Source organism: Vulpes vulpes, chromosome 6 (assembly GCF_048418805.1).
Source record: "Vulpes vulpes isolate BD-2025 chromosome 6, VulVul3, whole genome shotgun sequence".
Lineage (NCBI taxonomy): Eukaryota > Metazoa > Chordata > Mammalia > Carnivora > Canidae > Vulpes > Vulpes vulpes.
This window is the reverse complement of record NC_132785.1, coordinates 76873456-76885693: the sequence shown is the minus strand read 5'-3', so window position 1 is coordinate 76885693 and position 12238 is coordinate 76873456. Positions and strand designations below refer to the sequence as shown.

Below are 12238 nucleotides of genomic sequence, written 5' to 3'. Positions count from 1 at the left end.
TTGTAACTTATGGTTTAAAAATAGTATAAATATTTATGTTTTTCCAAATATCCTAAAGGGCTAGTATGAATAATTAAATGTTTCATAGAAAAAATATACTGATAGTTCCCTATATTGCTTGATTACTTAGGTCTGTGGTTCACAAACTTTAACGCTCTTAACAATCACTGGAGACCTTACTAAAATGCAGGTTTCTGAGCCCTGTATCCAGAGATTCTGATTCAGTAGATAGGCGTGGGGCCACGAACTTGCCTTTCTTAGGAACTCTCACATTACGTTGACGTTGCTGGATCTTTTTTTTTTAATTTTTATTTATGATAGTCACAGAGAGAGAGAGAGAGAGGCAGAGACACAGGCAGAGGGAGAAGCAGGCTCCATGCACCGGGAGCCCGACGTGGGATTCGATCCCAGGTCTCCAGGATCGCGCCCTGGGCCAAAGGCAGGCGCCAAACCGCTGCGCCACCCAGGGATCCCGACGTTGCTGGATCTTAAGATCATACGTGGAGAAGCACTACTAACGTCGGGTATGAAGAGACTTTTTTGTAACAAGGCCTCTTCTTTCGTTTTTTCAGTAAATAAAACTCAGGTCGATGAGGTATGATACATTCTCTTAAGCCCAAACCATTTCTTCGTAAAGTACTACATCAACTTAATTGAAAGATAATTGTGACTTGGCTTTGCTTCTGAACCCACAATTTCAGGATCCACCTGTCCGTTCTTTAGGGCCTCCCGGAGCGCTGGCCTGCCGAGGAGGGCAAGGGTCGCCCCAGCCCCGCCGCTAGGCCAGGGGCGCCTCTTCACGAGCGTTATCGGCGGCAGCGGCAGCGCGTGCGGCCTGACCAACTGCAGGAGGCTCCCGATAGGGAAGCGCTTGGGCGCCAGCCTAGGAGACCAAACCCTTCTACCGCGGGCGGCCAAACCGACCCCGTCCGCGAGGCCTCTCTCCGCAAGGCCCTTCTTGGAGCCCAGGGGGCCTAGCGGGGGCGACAGAAAGCCCCTGAAGGCGCGCGGCGGGCAGGTTCGCACCCGCCGGAGATCACGCACTGTGAGTCTGCGCCCTGAGCCGCCACCTCCGAGCGGCCGCCGGGCTGCCGCCCCCCTAGGAGCCGCCGGCGCCAGGACCAGCAGCAGCTCTTGCAGGCCGGCGAGCTCGCCCGCTCCGCGGCCCCGGGCTTTCGAAGATGTCCGCCCAGCCCAAAGCTGGCTTCGCGAGAGAGGCTTCTCGCCAGATCCTGGCCGGTGGTTCCGCTGGTAAGGCCGCCCCGCCGCGGGGCCCGGAAACTTTCCTCAGAGAGGTCTCGCAACTGCAGTTTCTCCGCGGAATTGCACGCTGCGGTCGTACGCGGAGCGGGAACCCGCCGAGCGCGAGAGCGCGCCGGGAGCCCGGGCCGGGTCGCCGCCGCCCGCCGGGGCCCCGCCTCCCGGGCCTCTAGCCTGGAGAGCGAGCGAGGCTGCCCCGAGGCCTGCCCCCGGGAGGAGGCCCGGGTGCCTCGCTGGCTACCGCACTGGGAACGCGCCCGCGCCCGCGTCCGTCAGACTTCGCTTTGCTCTCAGTTGTAGCCTTTTTCTTCTGGGTACTCGTTACGTAACTCCTGCCTCCCTCATTAAAGTGCAGACCTACCTCGGGACGCCGCGGGTCTTCTCCTTGCAGACTGTGCTTGCTTCGGGCCTAAGTGCATACGTGAGCACACAGAAACACCTTTGATGTGAGGCGCTCACCTTAATATATGGAGAGTTATGCTGTCGGAAAACAAAAACCTTCAGAAAAAATTTGTTATAGATAGTTATAAATATAAAAATTTGTGGCAATAGTTACCAAGGGTGGCTAGGGAAAGTTACTAACCCAGGAGATTATGTTGTGTGAATGTGTGTTAGAGATATTTTAAAATATAATTATGAGTTGATGGAGAACTTAATTTTTCATGACTGTGATGCATTTTTATTATAAATGTATAATTACTGTTATTCACTTATCACCATAAAACTTTTTTTTTTTTTATAAATGTAGGTATTCTCTTAATAAGTTATACTGTGGTAACTCTAGTAAATCATTTTAAGAGAGTGACTAGATGTCTAGTGTTTAACATTGACAAGTCAAATTTATTTTCAAACAAACTTGGACTTTTTATAAATGTTTATTATAAATTGTGACTGGTTATCACTATGTCATGAACTACTTGATTCTCAGGAGTACCACATAAAGCCAGATGTATCAATTACAGTCCGTACATTTTACTAAAGATATTTCATTAATATGGCAATGGAGGCATTCATGTCTTATATGTGATTGTGCTTTGTCCATCCATAATTATGTTGACCCCATTGTCTATCTTTTTAGTTGTTTTCCAGTAATGATGATGAATTTTCACCAATTTACTCACCATTTTGGTCAAATTCCATAATGTCCAAGACTCTGCCAGCTGTCCCTGACTTAGCTGATTCAGAGTCCTTGACCCTGATCAAAGAAAACTTAGCTGTCCCAATAGGAGAATAAGGCTAATTGGTAAACATCCTAACTTATGACTAATGATTCAGAAGCATCTGTAATTGGCTTAGATGATCCTATTCTATGTTAAGCACAGCTAAATTCAAGGGATGTTAAGAGTAGATCAAATTGTAATCCTACTTACACTATTTTGTTGGATAATAAGTATTTGGCACAAATATAATGTATGATTCCATCATGCTCTTACAGTTGTAATTAATATGAATGAAAATTAGTATATTTCTAAGGTGAATTAAACGTAGCATAGTTGATTTATATATTTAGTACTATGGAATTATTGATACGTGATGAGAATAATTAGAAAAGGAATCATGTGTTCTACTTGGACAATAACATTTTCATAAAATTTTGTATTTATTGGACTTCAGTAAATGCATACTAATCATATTACTTATATTAGGTCAAGGGCCAGAAAGAAATTAATATATGAGAGGTAGAATTTTAATAAATAGAAAAAACACATTTGAATCTCTTGTGTTGGAGTTCTGATTACTGATAATATTTTTAAATGCAATGCAAATATGTGTGTATTATATGACCTTTTGAGGGTAAAAATACATCCTGGGCTTTCTTAAGGGGAAGAAAAAAATCTGGGGAAGTTTACTGGAGAAAATACCACGGTATCATAGAATTCAAGGTCTTGATACATTACTGGAAGAGACTGGAGGAGCTAGAGCACTGAAGGGAACTCAGAAAGTGAACTCTTGCCATCTCTTACCTTTCTTCACTTTGTCAAATGGCTTTAACATTTCCAAGGCAACAGGGTGGTGGTTAATAATAGGGCCACAAGTAATTCTAATATGGTTGTTAGGACGGCTTGCCATACTTCCATGGATTTGCCTGGTAAGGAATAAACATGCCCAAATGGATTCAGACAGCTAATTACTTATAAAGACAGGAAAAGCAAGTCATTATGGTGTCAGTTACCTGTCCCCTATTCCATGAACAACACAAAACTGAAGAGGCCAGATGATACATGGTATAAGCAGTGGGTCACTCTGCTGTAGCTTTCTCTAAGTTGAAGTGAGGTGGAAAGTCTTGTGTTCAACTGAAACTAGGGAGATAGATGAGAAATGGCCTTCTGATAAGATAATGGGAGAAACCGCTTCTCAGCTCTTCCCCACCAGTCTGCTTATCTTCCCTTAGGGCAGAGGAAATCACAGGGCATCCTGCCAAGACTTGGGTCAGACTGTGGCCTAGCCTTGCCTATAGGGTTATATGGAGATGTGCGAGGTTGTCAGCATGCCAGCATATGGTGCCCTCCTGGTGCCTTTCTCAGTTTTTTTTCATACAATTGACTGCTGTTTTCTGCTCTTCCATCCATGTGACAGAGTGTGGTTCCTAATGGCTCTTGAATTTACCTGCTCTTGATTTCTGTTCTGTAGAGACAATGAGAGACTGACTTGCTTTTTTTTTTTTTTTTTTTTTTTCAAGTGCTGTGTAAAATCCTGGGAAAGACTCAAGATAATCCAGTTTTGGACAGGGGCGTACCTCTGCACCACTGCCATTTGTAGCCACTGCCCATGTGTATGGGTGGGGATTTCAGGGGAGATTTATTTTCTGGAGAAGCCAGATACATCATGAGATGGGCAATAGACGTCTTTCATAAAGATGTAGGTCTGTCTTTCATTAAAAGATGTTTTGTGATATTGTGGCTCAGTTGGTTAAAGGAGGAGCACCTGGGTGGCTCAGTTGGTTAAACGTCTGCCTTTGCTCAGGTGGTGATCCTGAGGTCCTGGGATCAGGCTCTTTGCTCAGTGGGGAGCATGCTTCTCCCTCTTCCTCTGCGGCTCCCCCTGCTTGTTCTCTCTTTCTGTGTCTCAAATAAATAAAATATTAAAAATAAATAAATAGGGGGATCCCTGGGTGGCACAGCGGTTTGGCGCCTGCCTTTGGCCTAGGGCGCGATCCTGGAGATCCGGGATCGAATCCCACATCGGGCTCCCGGTGCATGGAGCCTGCTTCTCCCTCTGCCTGTGTCTCTGCCTCTCTCTCTCTCTCTCTCTGTGACTATCTTAAATAAATAAAAATTTAAAAAAATAAAAATAAATAAAAGACCAAAGAGATTGATGTGCTGACAGTTGCTTGGACATTATACATCTAAAGACTGGCTTTGAGCTTGTAGCTATAGCTAATATATAAAGCTATTTTTACCAATGGCAACCTTGTTTTACATGATGAAAGCTGTGCTCGAGGCAAGTCAATATGAATTGAAGTTTTACAGAATAGGTTTCTAGTTTGTATTTTCAGCTTCAAGCAATCCCATAAGATTCACAATAGAAGCCAATGATGAGAGCTTCAGGAAGATCAGCAAGGCCAAACACTAGCAGGAGGATTAAGGATGAGAATAAGAGACCATTGTATTACATCCTTACTGCTCAAAGTATGGCCCGTGGATGAACAGCAGCAGGCTCCTGGTAGCTTGTAGCTTGTTAGAAGTGTAGGATCTCAGGCACCACTCCAGACCTGCCATATCAGAATCTGCCATATAGGAGGGACTCTAAGTCATTGGTCTGCACTTTCCCATTTTAGAAGCACTGTATTATTATTATTGTTATTTATTTATTTATTTGACAGAGAGAGAGCACAAGCAGGGAGAGCGGCAGGCAGAGGGAGAGAAGCAGGCTCCCCACAGAGCAGGGAGCCTGATGGGGGGAGGCTCAATCCTAGGACTCTGGTATCATGACTTGAACCAAAGGCAGGCACTTAACTGACTGAGCCATGAAAGTGCCTCAGAAGCATTCCATGGAGAAAAGAGATTTTATAGAGGGGAAACCAGATTGGCAGAGGGTTACAGGTTAAAACTGGCAGAAGAGAGAAGAATGAATTCTGTACACCTCATTATGTACTCCCAATTTAGCCGTCAGTCTTATTTTCCTTTTCTTTTCTACACATGCCACTCAGTTTCTGCCGAATAGATCTGTTCACCATACTTGGTTGTTACCTTACCTTTCCACTTTAGTTCACAATGCCTGGATTTTTTTCCTCATGTTTTTTCTACCTATTGAAATCCTGTCTATTTTCTGCATGAATGTTTCGCAGATGGCCTCTACAGCCTCATCCAGCTTAACGTTCTCCTTAACATGCTAATGGCTCAAATAATAAAAATAACCAGCATTCATTGAGTAAATACTAAATGCTAGACTCAGGTCTAAGCTTTACATGTATCAGCATGTTTAATCCTCATCACAACTCCAGGGTGAAGAAACTGATGCACAGAGGGCCTAATTAATTTGCCTATGGTTGCACAAGCATGCAGCCATTGCTGTAGGAGATCAGAATAGCAGAGGGACTAGGAGGATATTATTTCCATTGTCAGACATTTTTAGAATCTGGAGAGATCAAATCAAGACTACTATCCCTTATTATTTCTATATCTCTTATTAGTTTACATCTCTTAAAAGAGCTCTTTTATCTACAAATAAAATTCTTATAGAGTTTCTGCTAAATAGTATGTCTCTTTTTCTAAATAATTTCATGTGTATGGATGCAAGATTAGCTTTTAACCAAAAGAAAATTCTCAATCCATTCAGGGCCTAAATGTGCAGTTGGGCGGGTAGTATACTGAAAAATGGCTCTGGCCACTGGAACAAGTGGGAACTGAAAGCCCATGCTGATTCATAATTCATGTATCCTAGAGTAGAGATATAGCCACCTGAGGGAGAAAGGACATCATTTTCTGTTTCTCACAATGACCAAAGGGATTGGTGTAGTCTGACAGCAATATTGACAGAATTCCCCCAAACTCGCTAGAGCTCCCAAGGTCCCTAGGTCTCAGTATTTTACATCATTATCCTTTAGAGCTCCAGGAAGTTTCCCTAAGATGCACATCTCTTCCTTGAAGCCAAGAACTTAGCCTTGCCTCAAGATCGTCCCATTCTCCTTAATAACCAGTTTGGCTTCTTCCAAGTGTTTCCAAAGCTCATGGGGTTCTTATTTCCCATGTTATGTAGAAGCCTTCTTGTAGGCCCACTCAGATGGTATTCTCCCCAAGTTCTCACTGGGCTTTTGCCTCTAACGTCAGAATTTTCCAGGGTCTCTGGCAGGTCCTCTTGGATCCCTGACAGACCGTGCTCTCACAAGAGCCTATCAGGGTGCCTCCGAGGCCCTGTCCACACTAAATTCCCTTGCACAGTGACGTCTTTAGGACCCTCCTCCTCCTGTCTCCCAGAATCTTCTAATCGTATTCCCAGAAGTCTGCAAGTACCACTCAGAGAACTTCCTAGAGCATTTCCCCTCATTATATATCTCTTATGTGATCACTGTGCATGCAGGACACTGATTTATTTCCCAAAATTTCCAGTCTCCTCTCTCCAGGTCCACCCTCATTTCTTGTATCTGGTAGGCACACACCTCCATCACATCTCCAATCACAGTTTTTATTTTGTGTGTCTTCCTGGAGATATTTTAGTCAAATTGTTTAGTTGGAGCATTCTGGAAACAAGTTTTCTGATTTTGCACTAGACACAGCTCCAGTACTTTATGCAGTTTGTCTCCTTTATCACCTTCAAGGGGTCATATGAGAAAGCGAAATGAAAAACATTTTTTTTTAGAGGAAAGAAACCTGGGATTCATGGGTAAGTCTTTGGGAAATTGACTATTGAGAGTACTGGTAAAGTGTGCATTATACTGATGGAAGAGAGTCAAGGCTTTCTACCTAAAAAGGTAACTAAAATGGTATTGGATAATTTCAAATCTTATTCTTTAAACTCCTGATCTTATATATCTTATGTATCTTTATTTTTACAAGATTTCTACCTTTTTTTGCTTTAACCCATAGTAGTTAAAATACAGTTAAAAGAAGTGCCTTAGCAGGCAGAATGTATACTGGTAGTCCTCTAGACTTTAATTTGGGCTAAGTAATAAAAGAGTTGATGCTCCAGGGAGTAATCAAAGTTAAGATTTTGATCAAGGAAAAGTCTTTTTCAGAATGGGTGCAAAGAGGACACACATGTGATTTGTATAAATGGCACCTTTGGAACTTCAGGATTTGGGAAACTGCAATTGTTTGATAATAAATAGCAGGTTGTAGTGAAACAGGTGATCCTCTATGATACATCAAAGGGAGGCTGGGACCCATTATCTGGGTAATTAGGAAGGAAAAATTCTCCTTATTTTAACCATATAGAAGAAAGTAATTCTATTGCTCAAATTAATTATGAAATACCTTTAAAGGATGTGTTTAATTAAAATGTAGTCTTGTTTCTCTTTTTAAAAAATTTTTATTTAAATTCAATATAATTGACATATACTGTATTATTAATTGCAGAGGTAGGATTTAGTAATTGTCAGCTGCATACAACACCCAATGCTCATTACTTCAAGTGACCTCCTTAATGCTCATCACCCAGTTACCCTATCCCCCCCACCACCCCTCCAACAACCCTCAGTTTGTTCCCTATAGTTAAGAGTCTCTTATGATTTTGTCTTACCTGTTTTTCTTTTAAGATTTTATTTACTCATGAGAGACAGAGAGAAAGGCAGAGACATAGGCAGAGGGAGATGCAGGCCCCTCACAGGGAGCCTGATGCGGGACTCGATCCCAAGACCCCAGGATCACGACCTGAGCCAAAGGCAGATGCCCAACTGCTGAGCCATCCAGGTGTCCCTATCTTGTCTCTTTTAAAGAAAATCTAGTTCTCAAAAATACAAATTTAAGAACAAAATATGAATGTGTAACCACATTTCAAAGGATTTCTTATTTTACTGTCTTTCACTGGAAAACATTTTAAAAGCGTTAAATATAACATGTGGGTACATGATTCAGTTGATATAAAAACATGAATCAACTTTAACGCATTTTAGGTACATTATGTTAAACCAGTGCTTCCTCCTCTCCTTTGCCTCTGCGCTGCCTTCCCCTCCCAGACTTCAACATCTCAGAGCACTGAGAACCTGGAATTTTAGGGAGAGCATAGTATATGCTCAGAAATGTATGTTGACTGTATTAATGAATAAATATCAGAAGCTTAAACCACAGAATATATATTCTTAGAATCCTACTATAAAGAGAGAAAAGTATGCTGAGGTTCAACCAATATTTGTAACAGTACTTTCCTTTAACAATATTTTCTTTTATTATCACCAATTAGTAAATGAAGTGAAAAAATTATCTTCTGGTCTAAATTGTCTGCCACCTTCTGAGTGAGAGGTCCATGATAACTTTCTAAATTTATGTGTCGTCTTTAGTTCCAGGGCCCCAAAATGAAAAGAGGTGCACAAATCATTTTGAAACATCTTTATGATTTAAGTAGGTGGCATGTTAAAAGAATAATAAATCAGGTTAAGGAAGTTCTATGAGATTCTTAATTGTTCTAGATTTTAATTGATTTTTCTGGCCAATTTCTTTTCCTTTTGGTTTTAAGTTATTATGTTTGTGTCAATTATTTCCGTACTTTGATGTGATCATGGTTTATACACATTCTAAGTATTCTATTAGATCTGTATCTTTTGATCCCTTATATTAGTTTGCTAGGGCTGACTGAACAATGTACCATGAACTGGATGGTGTAAAATAACAGGAATGTATTGCCTCACAGTTCTGGAGGTTAGAAGTCTGAAATCAAAGTAAAACCAGGAGGGTTGGTTCCTTCTGGAGGCAGCAAAAGAGAATTTGGTCCATGCTTCTTAGTTTCTGGTAGTTGGTAACAATCATTATGTTCTTTGACTGTCATCGCGTGGCTTTCTCTTCCTATTTGTCCAAATTTCCCTCTTTGTTATATGGATATCATTGAGTTAGGGCCCACTCCCATCTGGTATGACCTCACTTTCACTTGATTATACCTGGAAAGACCCTATTTCTGAATAAGGTCACATTCCAGGGTTTAGGGCCTGAACATATCTTTTTTGGAAGACATAGTTTAACCCACAGCACTTCATGTTGTGATTCTCAAGTTTGTGTTCCATATCTCAAGCTATGGTCCTGTGTCTCTCTTCCTTTCATTGGAAGCCTTTGTGAAAAGTTCATTACTTGGTTTCCAACCTACTATAATTGGCATATCTGTCTTTACCTTTCTGCTCAAACTGTTAATGACTGGTTTTCATTTTTAAATTTACCTATCTTTGTAAAATTTCACATCTCTGACCAATTTTTCTCCTTAAAGTTGTCTTTACTGATGATTGTTACTCTCCTCTTCATATCCAGTCACTTCTTTACTGTTTCCTTTGCTGGTTCCTCTTCTTCCCTTTCCCCAAAAATTGGCATTCTTCAGGGTTCTAAGTTCTCTGCTCCATATAATCTTACCTCCCTGAGCAAGCCCATCTGTTCTGTGGCTTTAATATTATTCATTTGCAGGTAATTCCCCATCTATATTTCCAACTTCTCTGTGTCCTACAGAATCAGATTCCTAACTCATACAGTAGAAATAACATGGGATCAAGAGTTATGTGGATTCTTAGTGATTTTTAAAGGTAACATTTCAGAGGTAAATTTTGAAACTCCTATCAGGCCTTCAAATACTATTTTTTCTCTTGTATCATTGTACTTATCCTTATTTTGAGTTGTCTTTCTCACTCATTCTTTTTGTTAACATAGCAAGTTGCAAGTGACCTTCTCTGGGTGTTTATTTGAGTTAAATGGATCCTCCCTAATTAGTCAATAATTATGACCAGACAAACAGGAAACAGTAAGATAAATCTTAAGTGCTCACATTAATTGAATGATAATTATGTATGAAGCACCTTACTTTGCTTAAATTATAGATATTAATTTGCAATTTCTTGAGGATGAAGAAAGTGAAGCTCAGAGAAATTAACTAACTTGCTCAAGGCCAGTGACAGAGCAGGAGCTCAAACTCTGTTCTCTTTGCCTTCAGAGCTTGTACTCCTACCCATTATCCCACTCATACTCATAGTGTGCAAAATGAGAAATCAGGCAGCCCTATACAGAGTATTGTCTTCATAAGACCTCTTTTCCTTCAGGCTGGGTTAAAATATTATGGCCACTCTAGAAACTCGCTCATTGATGAACGATCAAGATCTGCCTTTGGTGCAACCAACCATTTCTTGTTTTTGCCAGACCTTTAAATGACAGCCATAGTACAAGTATAAAATAATCCATATGACCCATCAGAGGACTCTGTCAGCATTGGCAGAGCTACCTCTTTTCTGTCATTCTCCATAGGCGATTGTTTAGGAATGAGTTGAGCCCCAATCCTTGGGTAATTGTTAAACGAACCTTATACAATCAGGTCAGATACCAGAATGACTCATTAGAATGAGAGCAACCCCACAGCAGACTGGGTGAGCTGGGCTGTGAAAAAGGAGAGAATTTAAGTTGCATGACATAGGTTTGTTTTGAACTTTTTCATTTGCATAAATCTGGCAGCTTTAGGTGAGACACAGGGCAAATTTATTGGAATGTCTGTAAAATCTAGAATGGACTATTACAGGGGGAATATAACTTTGGAGAAATAATAATGATATATATGTTTCAATACAAATGAATTACACCTAAAATAGAATTAAGCTTAAAAAGTTTTACATTGTGAGAGAGAAAAAGTGAGAGAATAAATGCCAATGAGGCTAATATTTCTTGAAAAATTATCAATGTTTATGGATCATTTAATGTATCAAAATCAGATTAATACAATTATGGGAAGTATTATTTTTCTTATTGATGTGGCTGCTGTTATTATTATTCTTATTTGGAGAATGATTGTACAAATAAGTTAAAATACTTTGGAATAGATTACAGGTATCTCTCCAGAGATTCAATAATGAGCAAAGTTATTTTAGAGCTTTTTTCTAAGACAATGCATTTAGTTGGCTACTGTTATCATAGTGGACAGTCACATTTGAATAGAAGAATCACATTCTGTCCTTGTGCACCTATAGATGGCACTGTCTTCCCATAATTTTGTTGATTTGCTTAAAAATAGAAAAAAAAAGGAAAAGCTTTCTGCAGACAGTTAGATGTAGAAGTGTGTTACCTTCTAATTAGATCCTACCACTGTAAAACATTTGGAACAGGTGCCTGGCATAGATCATAGAGAATTATACATTTGAAAAATGTAGATGCCTGGACTTTGGAATTAATTTTTTCATTTAATTATTCCTAACTGTGTATGGAAAAAAAATTTATGTGTATGAGTAAGAGAGGTAGGAGCAACTATTTTTATTGCTATAATATTTATTTTCTCTGTGGTGGTCTTGCTTTTGAATTTAGTTTTGAATCAAGCAAAAATTGTTGATAAGTTTAGCATGAATGTCATATTCATTGCTTGTAGGTCTTGGAGATTACCTTGTGGAAATGAAACTCCTACATTCCATAATTTTGTTTCTTTAAATTATCAGGGTTTGAATGTATATACACTAATAGTAAATTATAAGCTTCTATGAGCAAAATCTAGAGTGCCAAATGCATTGTTCTTTTTATTTATCTATATAGGGCAGCCACTCAAAATGCTATTTCTTGTTTCAATATAATGGGCTTTTACATAATAAAGTGAGGGAGGTGTGTAAGGAATATATTTTCTTAAGTTCCAAACAGGATTTTTTTTTTTTATTTTTTTTAAGGTAATACATACGTGTGTGGAATTAATGAAGTCCTTGCTACTGTAAATGAACTTCTAACCACAAGATGGCAGTGTAACTTGCCCATATTTTTTAAAACATTTTTTAGAAAAATGATTAGTAAATTAAACACATTATTTCTTTCCCTCTAAATGAGAAATATATGCAACTATGAAATTTTAGGAAAATTATGAAGAAAATGAATATTTAAAGTACTTA

The 12238-nt window shown here is 39.9% G+C and overlaps 1 protein-coding gene across 8 annotated transcripts in view; it reads left to right on the top strand.

The window, feature by feature from the left end:
* The first annotated feature begins 746 nt into the window (after positions 1 to 746).
* Positions 747 to 12238, top strand: part of SLC25A21 (solute carrier family 25 member 21) — a 470325-nt gene continuing 458833 nt past the window's right edge. For 5 of the 8 annotated variants that reach the window (XM_072761462.1, XM_072761458.1, XM_072761457.1 and 2 more), the window contains exon 1: positions 787 to 1251. In XM_072761462.1, coding sequence (XP_072617563.1) covers positions 1182 to 1251 — 70 coding nt within the window. In that variant the 5' untranslated portion in view covers positions 787 to 1181. Of the gene's footprint in view, positions 1252 to 12238 lie in introns of all 8 variants that reach the window. The other 3 variants (XM_072761456.1, XM_072761455.1, XM_072761460.1) reach the window with 2 other exon arrangements.